Genomic DNA, 26,115 nt, shown 5'->3' with positions numbered 1-26,115 from the left:
CAAAACATAGTATTAGTAATTGAGTGAGTCGGAAGAGAAAATATTGAAAAATAGAAACGCCGTGCGTACATATGGCATAATTTATGTAGCCATTTACATATTATTCAGTAATTTCTCTGCTCGCGTCTCTCAAGTTTCCGGAACTCATGAACGCTTTGTCATCTGGAAGTCACCGCTGTGCCACGTAATCTTAGCTGCGCATGCATAATCTTAGTTTTGAAACGTAACGAGTGTTCATCTACCTCCCAGTCACTAGTCTCAAAACTACACAAATTATCTGTAAACAGTACAAAATGATTTAAAACAAAGGTGTGCCGGTGTTTTTTTCCAAAAATCCACGGATATATAAGCTAAATAACTGCTTCGAGGTTAAGATAAGTTAAGATATAGGTGAGATATAGATGACGACTTTCCAGCACAATATTTTATCTTTAACAATGTTCTTTTCATCTGTGATAAAACATCTGAAAATGATGGATCAGAGTACACTTAAGAAAATAAATTGGCTGGAGACATGCAAATTCAATTATAATTTTTTTATGCAAGACCTGGCTTCTGCTTTACCCTTATCGTTTGTATTTCCCTTTAATCAATCAATATCAGTGCTTAACCTCACACCGTTTAGTCACAGTTGTGTAGTTAATCTAAACAAGTGCTATTGTTAGCCTTAAAAAAGCACATTTTTGGAACCGATTTTAATGAAAATCGCGTTCAACGTAGTAGGCCAGCATCTTTGGTGTTATTTGTACACACTGCTTCGTTATTTAATAGCGCCTCACTTTAAACACCAAATTTGGTTACGTTGGAACTGAAATATAACACGTTGATGGCATTATCAAACACGTTAATCAAACAAACGATAGCTTGTTTATATATTATTAGCAAAGCGGATTTGTCAGACAGAAAACCGCGGCTGTGTTTTGAAGATATTGTAAATGGGTGTCGGCATTCATTTGTCCATTATAAATATAATCATCAAAGCAACTATTTTGATTCTTGAAACAACAATATATTGTAATTATTCGAATAATATTATATGGATGATTACACTTTTTACGGTGATGCTATATCGATATACAATACGACTAAAAATAGACAAAGAAATCAATTATTTTTTCACTCATTTACGACCGATTTATGACTAATTTAAATTTTAATAATCGGCTAAAATCGAATCTAATTCATTGGTTTTCTAAAGTCCCAATTTTATGCTAAGATATTACTAATTTGTTAAATGATAATAACTACTTTTGATTATACTATTTCATACTTTTGTATTCAATAAAAGTAATGTGGTAATGAAATATGAAAAAATGAAAATATCGTATAATGGAGGATAATGCAGAGCTCAGCAGTAGTGTTATGTAGGAAGCTAAATATCGTGGAGTATTGCAGCTGCTGTGGTAATGAAAGTGTTCCTGATCTTTTGATATATTCTTTCTTGGTTGTATCGCGACGTTTTACCTTTAGTTTAACTGATCAACTTCTCACTTCGAATAACTTTATTACGAGTGCTTAAATTAGTGCTTAATTAGCATGTTGAGGTCGTTTATCAAATGTACAGTGAGGTTTCAAAATAGTAAATTAATAAACTAATAGATTTATATATAAGAACACTTCCATTACAACGGCTTGCGTATCATTAATATAGGCTATGCTAATTCCTATATGTCTACTTAGATTATTACCAACATTCCCTATAACCATCTTGTGGACTGTACGTATCCTTTTTGATAGTTTCCATCGCTTCAGGGTGTGAAGTTCATGAGAGAATATGCCACCTTTTCCACGAGAAATACTGTTCGAATATAATCACGATGATCGAGTTGTAAATATATACACGTTATAAACTCATATCCTTTTAATTCATTTATAGTATTGCCATTGCTTTTCTATAAGACGTGCGTCATTTTCAATTTTAAAAGAGGCATGTTATAATCTTGGGCGAAAGAGATCAGTATACACTTTTACTGCAGTCACTGTAAACGACATGGTAAATATTGATCATTATAGTTTGGCTTTCATCTTCCACCTTATCTTTCTGCATCTTACGTAATCACGCGTCTCTTTTCCTTTTTTACGTACGTCTAGTTCTTGTTTTTAATTCATGTAACTTCCTCGTTCTTAATTTAGGTGTTTCGGTGTCCACATTATTTTGTATCCCGTTAAAACGTACACATCCGCAAAGTTTTCCACAGAAACTTGGCAACTTTCCATTGCTTTGCAACTCGTGATTATGTTACTTGTGATTTTCTTCCGAAGTTCTTTTGACTGATTTTCTTAAAGTTTAAAATATCTTCAAATCTTACGGAATGTTTTCGCGTGACCAGTTAGAAAATCACTGCTTGCTAATTTGGGACGTGGCCTTTGTACAAGGCACGAAGACTCGAATCATTATAATTATCATACTTCTTCTTTCTTATTCTTGTGATATGCCAATGAATCAGGATATTGTTTTTCCACCAGGTTATAGAATGTTGGTTAAAGGTCAATGTTTTTTCACTTAAGATAACTAAGCACTGTGCTTTGTCACAATTTATAGCGAGTAATAGCTACTTCTCACTAATATTAGATCCATATTTGGAGTTGCACCCCAGGACCTTCCCGAGGTATGCAGAAATTGAGCAATCGACACTGCTGAGAACAACGAAAAATTTGTTTACTCGAGAGGAATATTAACTTCTGGGATTATGAAACGAGTAATCAAATTCTTCTTAATATGAAGAAGCGAAGAGCTAGCGTTGTTCACAAGCATTTTTTCATTATCCTCCATTGAAAGTTATTTAATAGTACCTCATTCATTTTATGTCTTTCAATTGGTTCAGTGTTTGTGGTTGCGTGGCATTAGATAAAATTTTTTCTTTTTACTAACAGTGCAATTAATGTTTCCATTGCAGCGTAAAGACGTGCAAGTTTTTGTCAATGCACAGTTGCTTTTTCACAAAATTCAATCACTCACAGCATTAATCGTATCGTACTTGCACACATTTGATAACACACGAATCCGAAAATGGAATTACTAATAAACACAAACTTTTTTTTCAATAACATTAAATCTTTTTGGTGTTTTTTTTGGTGTTGTATAAAACAAATAATTCTCCTCGATGAATGGAATTATCCATCTTTCACCTCGTGAAAATATTCTTTACCATTGCCCTCGTAAACATTGATTATTATTTATACCATTGTATGGTATTGAGCAGAAACTGCGGCAAAAATTTCACGCACGAGACAATTTCGTTTATCTTTGAAATGTTGAAAAAGACATTAGGTAATTTTTGAAAAATGCATTGAATTGTAGTCAAACATGATCCAGATAAAGTAGCATGCAGCATGGCAGCCTCTTCGATTTTCCAATTCATGAATTGGTTTATCAGCTATGTGATGATGCAACAAGAAAATCTCTCGTCTTTACCGCAAGAGTAGAGTTTCGCGGGCGTGGTTCCTATGCACCTGCATTCAAGGAGGTTTACTAAACTAAATCTTAGTTGAAGGTTGAATTATATACTTACACCAGAAACCAGAAAGATCTTTGCGTGGTGATCCTCACGCCATAGGATTAATCGCTTGTTGTCTAACACACACCATGCAAAGTCTGGAAAAAAACTGTTAACTGTGGTCAGAAGAAATTTCACATAAATTTAGTAGCTACTTCTGTTTGTACAAGGGCATTTGGAGAGCCGTAGAAAGTGGAAAATCTATAACCAAATTCAACGAAATTTTAACCAATTCTTCAAAGGCCGATAGAGAAATTCACTCACAAAATTTGGTATAAATACACTTAGTATTTATTTATTTACACTTAAGTCACCTACACAAACATAAAACCCAGATGATTACATATTCTCCGGTTGAGGTAATTACACTATGGTTGCGAACTATTTGGATACGTTAGCAATTCACATTTTGAATTTCATACAAACCTAAGTGCATGATTACATGATTAAGTAAAATTTATAATTTTATATAAAATTTTACAGCCGGTATACTCTCCCTTTTTTTTACTTTTTTCTGACTTTTTTTGTATAAGCGAGGACAAAAGAATTAAACAACCATCACCTACACTATGGTTTATCTTGCATGTTAAGATTTTCAAACGAACCAGTAACCTCATCATATGGTAATACAACAAAAACCAGAAGAAAAAGATTTCTCTCTTATCGTTTCAATGTCATGTTTTTGAAAGACCACATCTTCTCCGTAGATTGTAAACGGAGAACGACCTACAAAGGATCGGTACGCCTCATCATCGCGCTTTTCAAAGAATTTCTTTGTCTTCTCTAGCGCCTCCCTGATTGATGATTCATGCAGCAAGTGATTATAAAGTGTTTTCATAAACTCCGTTGTTGCATCATCATCACTGTGCCTTAGTGTGGAAAGAACAGAGCGAGCTCCGGCTGCAAGAAAAGACAGAGCTAAAGTTTCAACACCTTCTGGAGAGACTTCGTCTTGCTCAGAGTGACTTAGGCATAAAACAACCAAGACAGCTTTCAAAGAAAGGCCCTGAACATCCTGTTGCGTTAAAAGATCCTGAGTGGAAGAACCTTGATTCGAGGAGACACATGGAGAAAGCATTATTGCGCATTGCTTAGCTTGAATATGTGCAGAAATATGGATAATACTTGCCCCGCTCAAAAGTCCCAGCAAAACCTGTTTTTTGGCTTCGCCTTCCACGAGAGCCTTTGCTTTGAAAAGCTTTGAAAGAGAATTAACCTCCTCAGTGGCTTTAGGCAAGTCTGATGTTGGATTACCAACAAATAACGCAAAACCACATTCGGGTAGAGTTTCACTGGATTTCTCTCTGATCCTTTCAATGTCGCCTTTTTTAAACGTCACATCCTCTCCATAGAGAGTAAATGGAGCCCAAATAAAAAAGGATCGGTAATATTCTCTTTCGTGTAGCTGAAAGAGGTTCATTACTCTTCTTAAAGCTTCACAAACTGGTGTTTCCTGAAGCAGTTCGTTGTAGAATGCTTCCATAAACTCCTTTGTTGCGTCATCACAAATGGGCCAGAGTGTGGCGAGAACAGAGCGAGCTCCAGCAGCAAGAAAAGACCTAGCTATACCTATGATACCTTCTGAAGAAATCTCACCTTGCCCTGTGTGACAACAGCATAGGACAACCAAGCGAGCTCGCAATGAAATACTCGTAATATCCTTCTGTGTGAGGAGATAGGAATCTGGATTAGGAAGAGAAGAAGATGGTTCATTTAAGGAAAGGTCAGAAGCAAGCATTATTTCACCTCTCTTCGGTTCACCATGAGCAGCAATATGAATTATACTAGCACCACTTAAAAGTCCGAGAATAACCTGTTTTTTTGCTTCAGCTTTTACGAGAGGCCTTGCTGTGAAGAGCTTGGAAAGACTTGCAACTTCCTCAGTTGCTTTTGGTAGGTCAGCAGATGTGAAATCTGTGCCATGCAAAGAAGCATTCCTAACTTTGGGATTACCAACAAACAACGCAAAACCGGGGTCAGAGTCATGCGGTTGTTCTTTCGTAAACGTCAGAGTGTGTAATGAGGGCGTTACTTGAATGCTGTAACTCTGAGATAAATACCTCCCATTTTCATCAATCAATGAAGAAAAGGGAATAAAGAACAATTGCATGTCAGGAACAATAATGAGCTTATTTCCTTTTACGGCATCTCTTATTGGTTGAATGAGAAGATCGAAAAGTTTTTTTAAAATAGCTTCACTGAAATGATCGTCGCTCGGATTTTTTGCGTGCAAGGTTTTAAGCTTTTTTCCTTTACACGGCTTGGTTGACGGTGAGATCATGTGACTATGAAAACTATGTTCATTCGCAAGTGAATCAAGTTTAAAAAATGAAGAATCTCGATTGATATTGACACTTGTATTTGTGGAAAACTGAGTCATCAGGGACTCCAATGTATTCAATGCTTCATTTGACATCAGGCGCTTAAAGGTGACATCACTATTCAAAACCCAAACATTCAGAGAACTTTCACTTTCAAAGGAAAATAACACAACTGATGTTTCATCCCTTTCTACCCGAAGAATCTTCTGTATTCGCTCTATTTCTAGATTCTCCTCCCCGTTCTCGATTTTATTCCATACAGATTGTGCGTTAGGGAACAACTCTGTATCTAAATAATTTTGTTTTCTTTCAATATAAAAATGGAGCTCTTTAGCTCTACCCAGATCAGTCACTAATAGTCCGGATTCATAGCGGTCCAGAGAAACAAAGCAACTAGTTAAATCTCTATGGGTGCTAGAGTATATTCCTGTGAAGGAGAGTTTGTTTTCATCTGGAACTGAATTTTGGAACAGCTTTTCAAGTACTCTATCATGATTTTACTAAATATGTTTGATGCAACTTATATTCTCCTAACCCCGATGAACATCTGCAAGACATGTGAAACTATATGATATCAGAAGCGACTCGCCAATAACAGTGCTTATTTCTAAACTTTTTTTACCATGTTCAATCGCTTTTTCATTATCACCCAACAGTCTATATACAACACCGATGTGTCTATTGGCTTGTGCTATCGCTGATGGATTTTTAGTCGTATTGGCTAAGTTTAAACTCTTTTTGTGATAAATCAAAGCGGCATCAAAATTTCCTAGTAAAATGTAACAAGATCCCAAGCTGTTATTGATCCTGGCTACTGAGCTTTGATCGCCTTCTGCTGTGTAAAATTCTAATGCTTTCTCATAATAATCAATTGCAGTTTCATACTTTTTGAAAGAACTAAAAATATTACCTGAACTGAAGTTGATTTGTGCCATTACTGACTTATCACCAATGGCCGTGCCGATTATAAAGCTGTCTTCCAAATAGCTTTTGGCCTTTTCATACTCTCTTAATCTTTGGTAAACACAATTCAAATGACAATTGGCTCGTGCTATACCTGCTTGGTCACCAACCCTCTTTGCCATCTCTAAAGATTTTCCGTAACAGTCGATGGTCTCGCTATATTGATCTAAGTTTAAGTGAACACGGCCCAAATTGATACTGATATCTTTGATTCCATTTTTGTCATCAAGAGCGTTATATATGTTTAATGCTTGTTTAAAATAAACAAATGCCTTTTCATAGTCACTGGAACCAAAATAGATTTCGCCTAATCGGCTATTGCTCTCAGCTATTTCTTTCTGGTCGCCAATCGCACTCATAAGTTTTAACATTTCTTTGTAACATTGAACTGCATCTACATTTCTTTCTAGTTCATGGTAACAAACGCCCAAATTGCAATTGACCTTTGCTATCTGCTTTTGATCACCAATGGTTGCTCCCAACCCTAATTCTGCATTATAATATTCAATTGCAATTTCCCACTTTTTTAAACAACTCCCATAAATACTACCTAAAGCGCTATTGCTTTCTGCCATTAATAATTCATTGCCTATAGTCGTGCTAATATCTAAGCTGTCTTTCAAACAGCTGACGGCATTTTCATAGTGTTCTAATTTTTGGTAAACATCACCCATATAGAAATTGGCTTCTGCCAAACCTGCTTGGTCATCGACCGCCTTTGCCATCTGTAAAGATTTTCGGAAATAATCGATTGCCTTGGTATAGTCACCTAAATTCACCTGAGTACGGCCCAAATCGATACTGCGAAGTACCTCTTCATTTCTTCCTGAAGCACGATCTGCCATTGTTGAGCAAGCTTATTTTAGCATTTAATGCATTTGCGTGTTTTCTATATCTTTCCTAAGTCCTGAATATGAAATATTTTATAATACTGATTTCTCTTCTTATAATCACACCAAAGAAAAAAACAATCAGGTAGTGTTTCTTAGCACGCAATTATATATTTCGTGATTACAACTGGTGGTGACTTTTTCTATGAACGGTTTTTATATTCAATACCTTAATTGTGGCTCGGATTCTTTTTCTGCTCTATCTTTTTCAGCATAAAGTTGCCTTCCTTAGTCTGAAATTATATAATTTTTATTAAGATGGACGTCTTTACATGTGAACATATGCCTACGACGATTGTCGCCGGCCGAAGAAAGGTAGTTAACTTTCAGCGGCAGTTAGTTAGTCAAGGAAGTTCCTTTAACCGTGCGAATAAACTACCTCAGACGAAGTTAGGAATTTTATATAACCAGGCCCAAAGCATTTGGTCTCTTTTATACTGAGACTAGCCTTAGGTATAGCAGCCTCGCTATGATGGGCCCTTTGCAGTTTAGTTGGTGGAAAGTTCGTCTAAACACGTTTGGATTTTGAAGTAAATCTGAACATTATTCATCAGTCATTAAGTCAAGCAAAATTAGTTGTCTTAACAACTAGAGGATTAGACACCGGTATAGTAGCCTCGCTTATTTTTACTCTATGATCTGCATGATCAACTCTCGCTTCTCAACTCTCATCAATTCTCATTCTCGTTTGACCGGGGCTTTATTAAATGTAGTCAACGAAGAATTGTATAGTAAATTGATAGACACTGAAGCTCGAAAAAATTGAGCCAAAAGAGCTGGGGACGTCAATGCGATAATTATAATGTGTTGTAACATGAGACCGCATGACGAAAGTCGTAAAAGGATTTTGGAATGTTTAGTTACTTAGTTTAGTTTCTCTGAAGACTGTTTACGTGCTGAAAGTTCAGAAAGATTAACTCTTAAGTCAACTTATTAAAGGGTGTAGCCACATACGTTATTCGATTCAATTTATTATTCATGAAAATTGAATGTCATATAATGCAAGTTGATAGATTTGTACTCGAGTGGCAAAGATCCTCAAATATGTGATTAAATACGGAAGAGATTATTGTGTGAAATGTGGATACATTGAGTACGACATATTTAACAAAGCCATGCAAGAGAAAAGCACAGTCTATCGTGCCATGTTTATTTGTAATGACGCAGTATCGTAGATTTATGCACAAAGTGCAATTTGCAGAACATGTCAAGCATAAGTTCTTCTCACTCACTCACCGCGAGTTTGATATCAATATTGTTTGCTTTACTTTGACATTGAAGAAATTTTCAAGACAGATTTCCAACGATTTCACATAAGATTGCCGTATGCAGTAGAGTCAATATGATTGATAGCCGAAACATCGATAGGAGCTCGTTAGCTCGAGTACAACGCTTAGCAACCGTCTTGTTTTCATTTAGTCTTGGAGACAGTGCATGCATATCATTATTTATTGGTCGAAATATTTGAAAGAATCGCTGGTATACAAAGTAAAAGGAGAAAAATTTAGCAAAACTATTTGGATTCTAAATTGCTTTTCATTCATACTGAGGGAAAACCGACTTGAAAATTTAATTGCGTCAATCGTTTGTCATGTTTAATACAAGAGACGCTTATTGTTTATCATATTGTCTTACTCGTACCAATCCGGCCGACCGCAACTTATGGTTTGAAATCTTGCACTTTAATAAGAATGTACGCGACCAAGATACCTTGGGCAAAATTTATCCTTCCTTTCCAAGTAAGAAAGTTTTTACCACCGAATACAGTGCAGACAATTGCACAAAACATTCGTTAATATTCTAAAACTAAACAATGAGCTAGTGTCTGCGCAACACTCTGTAACCATTAACCAAGCACATTCCATTGGGCACCAACCGCAAGCGTGTCATATTACGTGGTTTCGTGGGAGCGAAGTAAATATTTGCATTCTGATAGAAGTTATCGTTGTAATAGACCACTTGCGTAAGGGCCTAATTCCACGGGCGGTTTTTCTCGGCGAAATGCGAAATATTTCGCCTGTTTCTTTTGAATTTCGACCACTTGAATAAATTATATCTGCTTCATTGCTCACAATTCAAAAGAAGCAGGCGAAATATTTCGCTTGAAAATTTAGCCCTTGGAATTAGGACCAACTTTAGATTTAGGCGACAAGAAGGGAATATCCGAAAAGGGCGTACAAAACTTGCTAAGTTTAGCTGCGAAATATTATAATATAATAATATACCGAAGATAAGCCAAACGAAGTTAGCAAACATTCAACGTGTACTTTTGTATTATGGTCAGAAGAGTGTATTTAACACTTCCGCCACTTTTGTACTGCAAGCATAGTATTTAAAAATTGCCTACTTCGCAGTTCGCATGGCTATATTTTCCGTACTACATGACATTTTGCAGCCAAACTTGGCGATTATACTAATTGCAGTATGTTCTTTTCAGCTGTACCCGCCTGTGGTGATTAATTTCCTCCTTGTTAATACCTAGATCATAAGTTGGGCTATTATATAATTAAGACGGCATCATGCATTGTATACGTGCAGATATAAAAGTATTTATAGAAACGCACGCTCTTTGTAAAGGTAGAAATATAATATATTGCTTATCATACCTGTGGCGGTAGTTCGTTATCCCTACAATCTGATATAGGAATGCTCCGAGCAACCTTATATTCGTGCAAGCCGTGCAGCTCGATTTCAGTGATTTTTATTTACCATGATAGTTTTTTTAGCACACGTACCATAGTACTGCGGTTTCATCCTATGCGAAAGCGTAATGCTTCATATTCGCATTTTTATACGGTCTCAACTTTAAAAAGAATTACCATCAGCATAACCACGATACAATAAAGTATTACTTAATATCTTACTTGCTTTTTACACGTTCTCGTGGATTGCAATCCGGTATAGAAGAATTTTTTATATTAAGATGGTTTTTCATATTAGGATTTTTATATTAAAAGGAAATAGAGGAATTCATGAGACAGAATTCTTAGAAAAGCAAGCAGACGTTTATGGCTGCAAAGGATCGTTAGAATGTTGAAAACGAACGAAAAGAACCGAATGGAAAACTGGCTAGTGTTAAATCATTCACATTGGATATGTCAGATAATGTCAGGTGTACAGCGTAAGAGCTCAGGAGAAAAGAGTGAAATGTGCTTTGAGGAAGAAAGCAAAATATGCTCTGTTGTGACTGATTGATCTCGCAATATGCCAAGCAATGAACGATCAAAACTCTAAGAAGCTTGATTTTTTCAATTAATTTGCTCACAAGTTGTTTGGCATTAATTTAGCTATATTCTTAGATTTGTTGTGTAGCATTTATAAAATTCATTCTTATTTTTTTCTTAAATATCAGATGGCATGTATTCACTTGCCATATCAACGGTCTCATGGAGAATAATTCCGAGCATGTTAGATTGACGTCGCCTACTCGAGATCAGTATCTCGAGGATGAAAGATTTCAAAATGAAATATTGAGCTAGAAAGCAGAGCAGCTGCATGATAAATCTCAAAACAACTGCTAATTAGGAGACGAAAAAGCAGTGCAAATTTTGTAACCGGCACACAGACAACAGAATACAAAACGTGAATACTTACCTTTCTACGAAAGTAAAATATCGTAAGTACAGAGAGCGAGCAACCTCTCAGGAAGGGTGTTGGTGAAGGAAGTATAAGGCAGAAAACTCTTCCTGAATACAACGTTTTGTAAACCCAATTAATGAGCCTTAAACAATTAAGATAAACTTGATATTTTGATTTTCTGTAAATATCCGAGCACAATTCATGCCCCGCCATTGCTTCGGAATTATTATTTGCAAATTATTGTTCACGAAGTTATATTAATTTTCCTTGCAGTCAATAGCAATATTTCACTCATTCACTCATTTCATGCACTCATGTCTTGTCACAGATTAATATTAAAAAACTTAATCTGAAAATATTGAAATCAAACATAAAAACCTTGATTAACTTTGCCTAAAATGTAAAGACATTGACTCTTAAAATAAACAATTTGATTCTTAAAACCCAGTATATTATAAATATTGAAATAGCATACATGGGTAAATATTAAAATGGTGTCTTTGAGAGACAATCAAATACGACTAAAAGGTAAAATGTTAACTAAGATTGATGTTCATGCATTTACTAATTATTAATAACCAAGGATACTTTGGTCTATTATAAAGTCTCGATTTTATGCTAAAATATTTACTATGTGAAGTGATATTTATAGTGAATACGTTAATTAAATTACTATTTGTTCCTGTGTCTGACAGAAGTCGCATTATGAGAAATGCATAAAATAAAGTGTTATCACGTGAACAAATGGAGGATAATCAAGATATCGCCACCAATGGTAGGAAGTTAAAGATCATGCCAAGCTACAGCCGTGGTAATGAAAGTGTTCTAAAAGTATTGTAGCTTAATTTAATTCATTTGCAAAACAAATCATTTAGTCTGGGAGTTTTCGGCACTGAGTACCTTATTCTGATAAGATTTTTGTGATTTTTCAATTGTACCCGAATAAGGTGCAAGATAAGGTACAGATGATTTTGGCTTTTTCGATAATTTACAGTGAGATTGGAAAGTTTTATTTATTAACGAGCAAATAAACTGATGTGTAAATTATATAGGAACAATTTCACTGGCACGACTGTGACTTGCAAAAATTATTTGTTCAGCTAAGCTTAACTCTGTGTGTCTCTACTGAAATTATGACCAACATTCCGTATAACCATCTTGTGGATCATCATCTCCTCGTAGTTTCTTACAACGCAACATAGAATCTTCGACGCAATTTGCATATCTCTTGTGAATTATCTACCGTTTGAATAAAACCACAATTATCCAGTTAATGATCTACGAGCTTTAAACCAACACCCTTTGGACCATAAATCTATTTATAGTATTCTCATTGCTTCGTGGTTGAAGTTATTTTGCATCCTCCGAGAAAGTCATGTTGGAATCGTTGTAAGCAATAGAGATTCATATTGATCATATTAACACACAATCACTGCTCACCAGATGGTAGCCATCGATGAGCCTAATTATCTTGTTTAGTCTTCTATCTTTCAGCTTATATCATTCTGCATTTTGCACAAATACAGAAATTTCACCGTTTTTCGTTCTCGAGTTTAAGTTAATTTCTTCAAACATCGTCGCTCTTGGTTTACGTATTTTCACGACAACAGTATTTATGTTTTGTTAGGAATGTGCATTTGCGCCGAGTTTCCCCAGCACAATTCACGGTATTTCATTTAATGGCAACTTGTGATTGTGAACTTGCGAAGAGCGTTTGAATAATTGTGTACAATACGAGTTTTAAGTAACTCCAATCTAATACGGAATGTGTCCTTGGCAGATTTTCGTACGACTAATAAATAAACTCTGGCTGCTTCCAAGTTTGGGATGTGGTGTTTTTGTATGAGACATCAAAATTCGAATCATTTCATGACACTCGTTGATTCTCAGTGTAATATACCAATGCAACTCTGATGCTGTCTTCCACCCGATTATGGAATGTTGGTTGTAGTTTAATGGTCGTATTTTCTTTAAAGAAAACTAGGTGCTGTGCTATCTTACAATTTATTGATAGATTTTTCATGCAATAAAAAAAATTAAAATTACTGTATTGAATGTCAGATACCTAACATTAAAAAAAGCAATAAGCTAATTGATATTATGCTCAGAACAACGAAATATTTTTCGCTGTCATTTCCATTATTATGGTTTCTCAAGCGCTGCTGAGTAAGGTTTTTTCATTGTTCTTGAGCAATTTCTGATTATCCTCCATTAAAAGTAAACTTTTTTAGGAAAATGCATATTCTGAATTCAAGTCTCCCATAGTGTTTTACAGAACAGCTGCAGTAAAGCTGCTGTCTACGCAAACGGCGAAAAGTATTAGCAAAATATGTTATTAAATACAGATTTTTTTATTTCATGGACGCTGCATTCTCAAAGTATTTTTCAGAATTTCGACAACAAAGATGCCGGTGTATTGTAGGGTAAAATCCTACACACGGTACTAGTTTGTTTATCTAAGAAGTGTTGAATAGGACAATGTTTATAATATTCTTGTACTTTAGCATCGTGACATCAAATAAGTAAATTAGCTTGTATATAGGTACACCACGTAAGTATTTATTATTCTTACGTGGTGTACCTGCACGCCAATTAACTTATTCATGACAATGTTTGTTTGTTTGCATTCTTCCAAATCATTTTTCTTCAATATTTTGGTCAGCGCATGCATACCTTGTCTTCTTTCAGATTATATTTTAATTTTTTGTGTTTTCCTGCCATTAAATGAATTGGTTCAAAAAGAAGTTTGAAGAAAGTGCACGTTGGTTCTACCAGCTTGTTTTAATAACATCGCTGGCCAGTATAATGTTTTGTAATTTTTAAAAACAAATTCAGAGTCGCATGATCCACAGAATAAGCAGCAGCTTGGAAGCATCTTCGATTTTCGAACGGTTTATAAACTATAGAACGTTAAAGTTTGAATATTAATACTTACGCCTGGAACGTAACGAGAAGATCTTTCGTGGAGAACAGCGTGTGATGGAATCACTGATTTTTTAACACACATCAAACACTGAAAAATAGCTGCTAATTGTTGTGAAAAATTACAGATACATGTCAGTTATTACTTCTTTTGGTCAAAACTGTGTCTATATATGCACGATTAAGGCTTAATGAAAACATAAATTAAGGCTTAATGAAAACAAGTCAAGAACCATCTTGGCACGTTAGCGCAACGCGGATTTAAATTTTTACACAACTTGGCGCTTCATGCGATGAATGAAATATAATTTTTAAACACTTACGCTCTTTTCTACAATCAGAACCATGCATTTTTTAGTTCTAAGTTAATCTTGTGTTTATCCACGCTGAAGGGTGAATATCTCTTTTGGATAAGCAAAGACTGAGAAATCTACCCAATGTACGGATATCTGTCCAATAAACCCAAACAGAACTTGTAAATACCCTTCCTTACACTAAACTACAGAATACGCGACGATAACCTATACTAAAATCTATTTTGTACATGAAGATTTTCAAACGAGCCAGTAAGCTCAGTTAATGGTGGTAATACAACAAAATCAGAAAACATTTTGCGAGATTTCTCTTTTATCGTTTCAACATCATGTTTTTGAAACATCAGATCTTCCCCGTAAATTGTAAACGGAGCCCCACCTACAAATGATCGGTACGCCTCTTCATCGCGCTTTTCAAAGAGTTCCTTTGTCTTCTCTAGCGCCTCCCTGACTGAAGATTCATGCAGTAAGTGACTATAAAATGCTTTTATAAACTCCGTTGTTGCATCATCATCACTGTGCCTTAGTGTGGTAAGAACAGAGCGAGCTCCGGCTGCAAGAAAAGACAAAGCTAAAGTTTCAACACCTTCTGGAGAGATTTCGTCTTGCTCAGAATGACTCAGGCATAAAACAACCAAGCTACCTTTCAGAGAAATGTTCTGAACATCCTGTTGCGTGAAAAAGTCATCCTGTTTGGGAAGAGTCAGAGAACCTTGATTCGAAGAGAGACATGGAGAAAGCATTATTGCACATTGCTTAGGTTCAATATGGGCAGAAATATGGATAATACTTGCCCCGCTCAAGAGTCCCAGCAAAACCTCTTTTCTTGCTTCGCCCTCCACGAAGGGTTTAGTTGTGAAAAGCTGTGAGAGACAATTCACCTCCTCAGTAGCTCGAGGCAAGTCTGACGTTGGGTTACCAACAAACAACGCAAAACCACACTCGGGTAGAGTTTCGCTGGATTTTTCTCTGATCGTTTCAATGTCGCCTTTTGAAAACATCACATCCTCTCCATAGACAGTAAATGGAGCCCAAATTAAAATGGAACGGTAATCTTCTCTTTCGTGTTGCTGAAAGAGGTTCATTACCCTTCTTAGAGCTTCACAAACTAGTGTTTCCTGAAGCAGTTCGCCGTAGAATGCTTCCATAAACTCCTTTGTTGCATCATCACTAATGGGCCAGAGTGTGGCGAGAACAGAGCGAGCTCCGGCAGCAAGAAAAGACCGAGCTATACCTATGACACCTTCTGAAGAAATCTTACCTTGCCCTGTGTGACAACAGCATAGGACGACCAAGCGAGCGTGCAATGAAATACTCGTAATATCGTTCTGTGTGAGGAGATAGGAATCTTGATTAGGAGGAGAAGAAGATGGTTCATTTAAAGAAAGGTCAGGAGCAAGCATTATTTCACCTTTCTTCGGTTCACCATGAGCAGCAATATGAATTATACTAGCACCGCTTAGAAGTCCGAGAACAACCTGTTTTTTTGCTTCAGCTTTTACGAGAGGCCTTGCTGTGAAGAGCTTCGAAAGACTTACAACTTCCTCAGCTGCCTTAGGTAGGTCAGTAGGTGTGAAATCTGTGCCATGCAAAGAAACTTTTGGATTACCAACAAACAACGCAAAACCGAGGTCAGAGTGATCGGGTTGTTCTTTGGTAAACGTCAGAGTGTGTAATGAGGGCGTTACTTGAATGCTGTAACTCTGAGATAAATACCTCCCGTTTTCATCAATCAACGAACAAAAGGGAATAAAAAACAGTGGCCCGTCAGGAACAACTATGAGCTTATTTCCTTTGACGGCATCTCTTATTGGTTGAATGAGGCGATTGAATAGTTGTTTTAGAATAGTTTCAGGGCTGAGATTATCTGCGCCCGAATTCTTTTCGTGCACGTTTTGAAGCTTATTTCCTTTACACGACTTGGTTGGCGGTGAGATCATGTGACTCTCAAAAATATTTTCATTTGCAAGTGAATTAAGTTTAAAGAATGATGAATCCCGATTGACATTCACACTTGTCATTGTGAAAAACCCACTCATCAGGGGCATCAACAGATCGAATTCTGCATCTGACATTAACCACCTACAGGTGACATCACTATTCAAAACCCAAACATTCAAAGAACTTCCATCCAACTCAAAAGCAAATAGCACTATTGAAGTTTCACCATTTTTTACCTGGAGAGAGTTCTGTATTCGCTCTATTTCCCGATTTTCCTCCCCATTCTCAATTTTGCTCCATATAGATTGTGCGTAATCAAACAATTCTGTATCTAAATTTTGTTTTCTCTCAATAGAAAAATGGAGCTCTTTAGCTCTACCCAGATCAGTCACTAATAATCCGGATTCTATGCACCCCAAAGAAACAAAACAACTCATTAAAGCTCTATGCGTTCTATAAAAAGTACTTGTGAAGGAGAGTTTGTTTTCATCTGGAACCGTATTTTGGAACAGCTCATCACATAATTTAATAGATTTTACTAAATATGATGATGCAACTTTGTATTCTCCTAAACGCAGATGAGCATCTGCAAGATCCTCATAACTATACGCTGTCAGGTACGAATGGCCAATGTCAGTGCTTATTTGTAAACTTTTTGTACCATGTTCAATGGCTTTTTCATTATCACCCAACAGCCTATATATAACACCGATGTGTCTATTCGCTTCTGCTATCTCTAATGGCATTCCAGTTGTTTTGGCTAATTTTAAACCCTCTTTATAATAAGTCAAAGCCTTATCAAATTTTCCTAGTGAGAGATAGCAAGATCCCAAACCGATATTGCTCGAGGTTATTAACGTTTGATCGCCTTCTGCCATGAAAAATTTTAATGCTTTCTCGTAATAGGTAATTGCAATTTCATCCTTATTTTTGAAAGAAGTAGAACCTAAACTGAAATTGATTTTTGCCATTATTTCCTGATCTCCAATGGCCGTGCCAATTTCGAGGCTGTCTTCCAAATAGCTATTGGCCTTTTCATCCTCCCCTAATCTTTGGTAAATAAAAAACAAGTCACAATTGGCTCGTGCTATACCTGCTTTGTCACCGACCGTGTTTGCCATCTCTATAGATTGTCTGAAACAGTCGATGGCCTTGCTGTATTCACCTAAATTCACGTGAACATGGCCCAAATCGTTGCTGATATCTTTAATTCCATTTTTGTCACCAATGGTATTATATATGTTTAAAGCGTTTTTAAAATAAGCAGATGCGTTTTCATATTCACTTAGAATCAAATACATTCTTCCCAAACGGCGATTACTCTCAGCTATTCCTTTTTGGTCGCCAATGGCGGTCGTAAGTCTTATCATTTCTTCGTAAGATTGCACTGCATCTTGATTTCGATTTAGTTTACTGTAACAAATACCTAAGTTACAATTGACATTTGGATTTTCCCTTTGATCTCTTATTGCTATTCCCAATTCTAATGTTTTCTTATAATAGTCAATTGCGATTTCCCACTTTTCTACACATAAATAAATATCTCCTAGACTTCTATTCTGTTCTGCCATTGATGGCTGATCACTAATGGCCGTGCTAATTTCTAAGCTGACTTTCAAAAAGCTAATTGCCTTTTCATAGTCTTTCATTCTTTGATAAACTTTACCTAAATACATATTAGCTTCAGCTATCCCATTCTGGTCGCCAATAGCGGTCATAAGCCTTAACATTTCTTCGAAACAGAGAAGTGCCTCGTCGTTTCTTCCTAGTCGAAAGTTAGATTTGCCTAAAGTGCATTTTGCGTCAGCTATTATTCCTTGATCACCAATTTCTGTTCCCAATTCTAATGTTTTCTTACAATACTCAATTGCGATTTCACACTTTTCTAAACAATTATAAATAATAGCTAACTGTCCATTGTTTACTGCCATTACTAACTTATCCTTAATGGTCATGCCAATTTCTAAACTGTCTTTCAAACAGATAATAGCCTTTTCATAGTCTTTTAATCCTTGGTGAGCAACGCTCAAACTAAAATTAGCTCGTGCCATACCTGCTTGGTCATGGACCGTCTTTGCTATCTCTAAAGATTTTCTGTGACATTCGATGGCTTTGCTGTGTTCACCTAAAGAGCAGTGAACACGGCCCAATTCGTTGCTGATATCTTTAATTCCATTTTTGTCATTAATGAAAATATATATGTTTAAAGCGTGTTTAAAATAAGCAGATGCCTTTTCATATTCACTTAGATTTAAGTAGATTCTGCCTAAACGGCTATTACTCTCAGCTATTCCTTTTTGGTCGCCAATGGCGGTCATAAGTCTTAACATTTCTTCGAAACATTGAATTGCCTCTTCATTTCTTTTTAGTTCACTGCAAAAAATGCCTAAATTACAATTGATATCTGCTATTCGCCTTTGATCGCTTATTGCTATTCCCAAATTAGTGGCCGTGCTAATTTCTGAGCTTACTTTCCGCAAACAGCTAATAGCTTTTTCATAGTCTTTTAATCTTTCGTAAACATCTGCTAAATACATATTAGCATGAACTATACCATATTGGTTGCGGATTGCCGTTGCCATCTGTAAGGATTTTTTGAAACAATCGATAGCCTGGTCATAATGACCTAAATTCATGTAAGCTTTGCCCACATCGATACTGTTTTGCACCTCTGAAGCGAGATCTGCCATGGCTAAGCGAGCACCAGAAGCAATGTCAATGCTAAGCTTTTCAGATGGTTAATCGTGTTTTAATGGTCCCTTAATTAATTAAGGACAATATATTTTTATTCGCGATTTTCAATAGCAATGCTTACTTGATTACAACTGCTGGTGGTGGCTGTTTCTAAAAGCCTTCAACCTTGTTGCTCGGATTCTTTTTCTTCATACTCTACCTTTTCCAGCTTGAAGTTTCCTTCTTTAGGCTAAATAAAATATAGAAGATATAATGCTTAGGATGGGTGCCTTTACATGTGAACACTTTTAACGACAATATTCGACAAATCTGAAAATTATTTATAAAACGAAGCCATTATGCCTTGTAGTATACTTTCTAGGAACAAAATTGCTTCAGAACAATCCGCTTTTCATTCCTCTGATGAATTGATCATTGAATTAACCGTCGAAATACTCGTGATTATATTGATCAAGATGTTTGTCCAAACCCAACATGCACTCGGAAGTTTAGTGTGTACGTAATGTTCACCTTCCTGAACTTTCTGCACTTGAACACGTGCGCAGTCTTCAGAAAAACTATAAGTAAGTAGCGAAACATCAATTGAAAACAAATATCCAATTTGCAATTGCTTTAACAAATTTACAAATGCGACACATACACGCGATCGCAAAGTTTTCGTGTGATTAGGTTGGCATGTAACATGTTAAAGATGATGGTACGGTTTGCATGCATGGTCAAATATGATTATATAACATCTTGCAACATATGCCAACCATATTGCGTAATGTTGCGACGAAATGTTACGACCGATTGACCAAGGCCTAAAAATTGAATCACAGAGCATGCCACTACCTGTGCTTGGTTTTCACAAGTCACGAGAGTTAAACTTTCTAATGATAACCGAAATATCACGGATATAAACTCGTTAGCTTGATTATAGCGCCGAGTAACCGTCTTGTTTTTTGTCTTTGAAACAGTAAATATTAATTATCATCGGGCGAGATATTTTAAAGAGTTACTGACATTAGAACTTTGAAGTAAAACGATAAAAATGAGCAAGAATATCGTGACCCTGTAATATATTCGCTATTTATACTTGCATTCTAATGAGTTATACCTTAGATTAAACATGTGCGGCGTTCCGGTATGCGATCTGATAAGACGGCCAATACATTTATTATATTATGAAGTCTACAGAGGCTGAAGCGGATATATGTATTATTTGCGAAGTTTGACGAGCATTGTGAGCCAAGGAGGAACAAGATTATGATCAATATGTCATCGAAGGGGAGAAGTCAAGCGTAAAAACAATAGGCTGGGTCACTTATTGCGTTGCGGAAAGTGTACTGAAAGGTTTATACACCAAAAAAGTGTCCAGCATTTGACAAAAATGTTTTAATCCCCGAGCCGGTGCAAAGCACCAGGCGAGGGTACTAATTCCGCCCGGAGATTTTAATTACGACGGGGAATGCAAATGCGAAATCAAAGTTTTCCGCCATTATGTCATGGACGTTGTGCGTTTTTGTAAGTTATGCGCATGCGCGAGTTTAAGACGAGTTAAAACTGGGAACTAGCAAACGTTTGCAAGCGTGCGATTGGCTAAATTAAAATTTTGGTTTTCGTCAGCATAACTGATATTTTGAATTATACATATTGTTACATATACCACGACGCAAGGAAAACCCTCAGTTTCTCGTGTCGTGATGACGAGGCAACGTCAAGTACACATAAAAGGAACGATTGCGCAGCATGACACAGATGACACACATATATATGAGATCGTGAGTTTACGTTTGCTTGGCTTGCACAAGTCATGTCAAATAATTGATATTGTAGTATATATTTGCTGTACGAGAAGTAAACTTTCCAATGCTAACCGAAACGTCGGAAATAGAAACTCTTTGCTCAAGTGAATACTTAGCAACCGTCTTGTTTCGTTTTGTTTTGAAAAGAGTGAATATTAACTATCATCGGTTTAGAAATTCAGTATTTACTCGCTTTTTTTGTTCTGTGTTGTCTTTAAAATGTCTGAATTCTACATACTATCATCCTGTTATAATTCTGAGTAATTGTTAGGGTAGGATGTGCAAAAGAATCGGAGAAATAGCATTTTATAAGTTCTAAGCGATAATTGTTGCTAAGCGCGTGCTTACGGCATGCTTGGAACGTTGTCATGCGGTTGGAAAATGTGACAAAACTCCCTAATGCCCTCCCCCTAGGGTAAATTTGACCCCAGAAATCGATTTCTGACGTAAAATTGGACCTATGGGGCAGATTTTCGGCTTTTTTTTGCCCGAAATTTTTTCGATGTTTTTATTATTGTGAAATATTATTCCGGTGACGCGATAATTCATATCATCAATGTATGTTTATATAAAAAATCGGCAAAAATCTTCTAAACGCTCGATTTTGACGCTAAAGATATCAAAATAGTCCTGAATATGTGAGCTAAACCGCTGCAACCGGTTTTCGCTTGCATTTTGGGCAATATTTTAAGGATTAGGCCGCTTTGATGTGCAATATTGAATAATATATAAAAAGCACATGCACTTTAAAGTGAATATCTTAGCGAATTGACAACATATCGATAGAAAAAAAACATGTATCCACTGAGGACAATTTCTTCTTTAAAGTGGTCTCATTTTTATTAAAATCGGTCAAATATTCGAACAGGAATCGCAAGTTAAAATCAGATAACCACTTCGACATGTCATCTGATCGGACGGCAATATTAACTAGACGTTAACGTCTAATTTATTTATATCAATCGTTTGGTCGTAGAAATTGTCCTCAGTGGATACATGTTTTTTTTAAATCGATGTGTTGTCAATTCGCTAAGATATTCACTTTAAAGTGCATGTGCTTTTTATATTATTCAATATTGCACATCAAAGCGGCCTAATCCTTAAAATATTGCCCAAAATGCAAATGAAAACAGGTTGCAGTGGTTTAGTTCACAAAATCAGGACTATTTTGATATCTTTAGCGTCAAAATCGAGCCTTTAGAAGATTTTTGCCGATTTTTTATATAAACATACACGATAATATGAATTACGCGTCACCGGCGATAATATTTCACAATAATAAAAACATCGAAAAAAATTTCGCGCAAAAAAAGCCGAAAATCTGTCCCCCATGAATAGAGTAAAGACCCTGGGTACGAGGTTGTCTGTCCCCTAGGTCCAATTCTATTTTGTCATCAGTCTACGTCACTACAGATTCACATGAGATGCGTATGCGTCTTGCCAATCAGTGCTTGCACGCTTGCCAAAGTCGAAACGTGAAAAATTTTTGTGTCGAAGAAATCTTCTTTGTTTATGGTTTTCACGGGTGGTTACACAGTTACACTTGACATTTGTAAGTATTTAGTATTCTGTCTCCAGTTCGCCTTTTAGGTTCAATTTTTGAATGGAAAATACACATAACGGTGATGAAAATCGGGGAGATTATCATACATCCGAACGTCAAGAAGCGGGCGAATCCTCTACTTCAACCGCCGTTCCTCCTCAGTCGAGAGATATTGGCGAGGCTTTAGAGACTATTGGGGAAAACATGGGCCAAATGGCTACCATGCTACAACAAATCTATGAAGAACGACGTTCTTCGAAGAGCCCAACGGGTCGAAAACGAGCTCGCTCACAGTCGCCACCGGCGAATAGTTCGACAAAATCAAAGTCAGCACTCGGCTGAACAGGCTCGACCACGCGTCAGACCCATGAAGGGAGTTCCCGCCAAATTGACGATGATCGAGTTAGCATTTATGCGAGCGGTAGCGAACAGGATGATCTTGAGGAGGACCTCTTATTGCTCACCGGGCAAAACAAATCGGTCAACGACCAACCAGACTCTGACCTTCTTCGCGACTTAGCTAACGCGCTTGAGGAAGACGAACCCACCGGGGAAAGTGTCAATCAACCATTGGCTGATATTGCCAACAAGCGTTGGGGCAAACAGTTAGGTTCTGATAAGGTTAAGACACTACTTACAAAATACAAAAGTCCAGAGAATTGTAGGGATATTACTGAGGTCAGAGTGAACCCAGAGATTTGGGGTCAACTCTCCTCCCAAAAGAAGAAAACTGACTTACAATTAAGCAATTTTCAACAAATAGCAAGGAAACTCCTGTTTGCTAACCTTCAAATGACCAATACCTTATTGGCAGGGCAACAAATTGATTCTAAATCAGTGCTAGCTCAATCTGTTGATTCTATTGCCCTTCTGGGACATATGAATCACAATTTGTCCCAATTAAGGAGAGATCAAATACGCCCAGCGCTTAAACCGGAATATGTGTCTATATGTTCCTCCTCTGCAGATCATGAGGACAGTAAGTTATTGTTTGGTGATGATCTGCCAAAGCGGCTGCGGGATGCTAAGGAATCATGCAGAATAGGAAACACCATGACACACAATATCACACGACAAAGTGGTAGGAAACAAATGTCCAGGGAAAGTAATGCTAGCGGCCAACGAGCTTCTGGTCACCCTTACCGAAGACCAGGGAAAGATTTTTTCTGGAAAGGCCAGACTCGGCCTGCCAAGAGAAAAAATGTGCCACCGGCAGGGAGGAAATAATGCAGAAATTGCAGGATATTAAAAATTCGGTGAGTAAACTTTTAAATTTTGTGCCATGTTTAGTAGAATATCTCCAGCAAAGATGCCTTGACTTCACAGCTGGACAAGTGGCTAACCATTTTAAAAAGTGGGTAGGCCTTACCAATGACAAGGAAATACTTTCCGACATTGCTGGTATGAGAATCCAATGTGATGAGATACCAACTCAGCACAAACTTTTGAACTCTATCAGGCTAAAAAATGAGCAGTTGCTCATTGATCAGGAGATTGTGAAATTAGTTCAGAAACAGGTAATAGTACCTGTTAGACCAGAACCTGATCAGATACTATCAGGTATATTTTTACATCCAAAAAAGGATGGTTCATTTAGGTTAATACTTAACCTGAAAGAATTTAACAAGTATGTGACCTATCACCATTTCAAAATGGATTCCCTAAACACTATAACCAAGCTCATGGTAAAAAATTGTTATATGGCCTGTATTGATTTGAAGGATGCTTATTATTCAATACCTATTCATGCTTCTGATAGAAAATATTTACGATTTGAATGGGATGGCAGGACATATGAGTTCACCTGTTTACCAAATGGTCTTTCTTGTTGCCCAAGAAAATTCACTAAAATTCTTAAACCACTTCTGGCTTATTTACATAAACAGAACCATATTTCTGTGGCACATATTGACGATTTGTACCTTCAGGGTCAAACATATAACCTATGTGTACATAATGTTGTGGACACAGTAGTATTATTAGATAAAGTGGGCTTTATTGTTCATCCAACAAAATCCTGCTTGACACCTAGCCAGGAAATTGTGGTTCTGGGGTTTATTTTAAACTCTGTCACAATGATTGTGAGATTAACACCTCAGGGTAGGGTAACTGCATGAAAATGAATTATTATTAACAATATAAATCCTTTCATCATTAAAATCTGAAACCAGGCATTAACTATAGCTGTACAATCCTAAATCATTATACCCCAAGTGACATAATTTATTGGCTCTTTCCCAATCAGTATACAAAGCTTAAAATCTTATAAAATCCTAATGAGTCTCAGTCATTCCTTGGTAGGAACTAGGAAGTCTCAGGCCTATACTATAGCTAGTTATATGAAAACATTATATCAGAAAGTATTTTCCCTATATACTATTTAACCCTAGCTTTTTCAAAATTAGTATATTTAGATTGGTTTTCTCCACTGATTTTAGACAACAAACTTTTTGGGAAATATATAATTATGATGAATATGTTTTGTTGAAAGAAACATTTTTGGTTACAGTGAAACAACAATGTGCATTTTGTGAATAACTTGGTAATTATGTAATAACTAATAAGCAGTGCTTGCACTTTATAATTATTAAATACTTGATAAGAAATCTAGATATCTGCTGTATGAACCTCAAATTGGTATGCAAACATTGCAATACTGAATACTATGTATGTATATTACCTTTTTATTGTTAAATTCCCGAGCATTTAATGAGAACACATGTGCAATCAACAATAAGATGTAATAATTCCCCAATATGAATACATTGTACAGCGGCAGTACAATTACACAACATTACTTCATTATACAATAACATATAACATTACAACACCTCTCTTGCAAGTCTTAAAGATCATGGTGTTGACGAGTTCGAGCGTTACTTATTTTATGTCACTGGCTATATAAGACTAGGTAAGTCTTTTGGGCCGTTCAATAACCCGACCGGATCTAGTTGTCACCGGCAATTTAGTAGAAGTTTTTGTTAACTGTTCGTTTGCACCAGGGCGTCTATGTTTGCACCGGTTGGAGAACTGACTGCATTTGAGCTAGAGTCATCACTGGAACCTGGATTATCTGCTCTGACCCCTTCTGATTGCTGTGCTTACCTAGTCTGTGGACGCCCTGGATCCTGATACTGTGCCACTTGCATCTGGATTGCTGTCCTTGTCGGAATTCGGAGTGCCTCTAATTAGATGGTCAACGTGACGGTTCCACACTCTCCCGTCTGACAGCTGAACACTATACGAGCGGATCGACTTCCGTTGTAGCACTTGGGCTGGCTGCCACCTCTCGGAGGATGTAAAGTCCTTGGCAAGGACATTGTCACCGGGCGCGAACTGTCGGGACTTGGTGTGTTGATCAAAGTGACTTTTCATCTTTGATTGTTCGTGTGCTACTGTGCGAGTGAGGTCAGGCTTCACCAAGGACAGTCTGGTGCGGACTTCTCTTTGGAGGAAAAGCTTGGCAGGTGTTTCATGTGTGGTGGCGCGTGGGGTGCTGCGATACGTTAGCAAAAAATTATTGACTTTCAATTGGAGTCGAGCTGAACTCTTTGAATCCGAGGCTTTCATGAAATGCTTGAAGGTCTGAACAAACCTCTCTGCCTGGCCGTTGGAAGAAGGATGGTATGGCGCCACGAGAATACGCTGAATTCCGTTCATTTTT

General features: G+C 36.8%; 4 protein-coding genes across 5 annotated transcripts; all 4 read right to left on the bottom strand.

Moving 5' to 3' along the window:
- Positions 1-2,738: 2,738 nt before the first annotated feature.
- Positions 2,739-6,297, bottom strand: LOC114524025 (tetratricopeptide repeat protein 28-like). Its single transcript, XM_028545134.1, has one exon. It carries the CDS (start codon positions 5,911-5,913, stop codon positions 4,114-4,116), a length of 1,800 nt encoding a protein of 599 aa, XP_028400935.1. The 5' UTR covers positions 5,914-6,297; the 3' UTR covers positions 2,739-4,113.
- A 51-nt stretch (positions 6,298-6,348) lies between these two features.
- Positions 6,349-10,368, bottom strand: LOC114523969 (tetratricopeptide repeat protein 28-like). The gene is made up of 2 exons (XM_028545038.1): positions 10,278-10,368; positions 6,349-7,904 (listed from the first exon to the last, which is right to left on the bottom strand). The coding sequence occupies exon 2, from the start codon at positions 7,624-7,626 to the stop codon at positions 6,349-6,351; it is 1,278 nt and encodes a 425-aa protein (XP_028400839.1). The 5' UTR covers positions 7,627-7,904; positions 10,278-10,368.
- A 3,602-nt stretch (positions 10,369-13,970) lies between these two features.
- On the bottom strand, positions 13,971-25,196 carry LOC114524024 (tetratricopeptide repeat protein 28-like). 2 transcript variants are annotated; one of them, XM_028545133.1, is made up of 3 exons: positions 25,132-25,196; positions 17,521-19,350; positions 13,971-16,065 (listed from the first exon to the last, which is right to left on the bottom strand). In XM_028545133.1, exons 2-3 carry the CDS (start codon positions 19,115-19,117, stop codon positions 14,699-14,701), a joined length of 2,964 nt encoding a protein of 987 aa, XP_028400934.1. In that variant the 5' UTR covers positions 19,118-19,350; positions 25,132-25,196; the 3' UTR covers positions 13,971-14,698. The 2 variants fall into 2 exon arrangements, with proteins under 2 accessions (XP_028400934.1, XP_028400933.1); XM_028545132.1 differs by having other exon boundaries at positions 13,971-19,350.
- Positions 25,197-25,556: 360 nt separating this feature from the next.
- LOC114523968 (uncharacterized protein K02A2.6-like) lies at positions 25,557-26,111 on the bottom strand. Its single transcript, XM_028545037.1, has one exon. It carries the CDS (start codon positions 26,109-26,111, stop codon positions 25,557-25,559), a length of 555 nt encoding a protein of 184 aa, XP_028400838.1.
- Positions 26,112-26,115: the final 4 nt, after the last annotated feature.

This window comes from Dendronephthya gigantea, unplaced genomic scaffold (assembly GCF_004324835.1).
Source record: "Dendronephthya gigantea isolate DGI-Jeju-01 unplaced genomic scaffold, DenGig_1.0 000029F, whole genome shotgun sequence".
Lineage (NCBI taxonomy): Eukaryota > Metazoa > Cnidaria > Anthozoa > Malacalcyonacea > Nephtheidae > Dendronephthya > Dendronephthya gigantea.
Note: the sequence above shows the minus strand (reverse complement) of the source record. Positions and strands in the feature narration are given on the sequence as shown.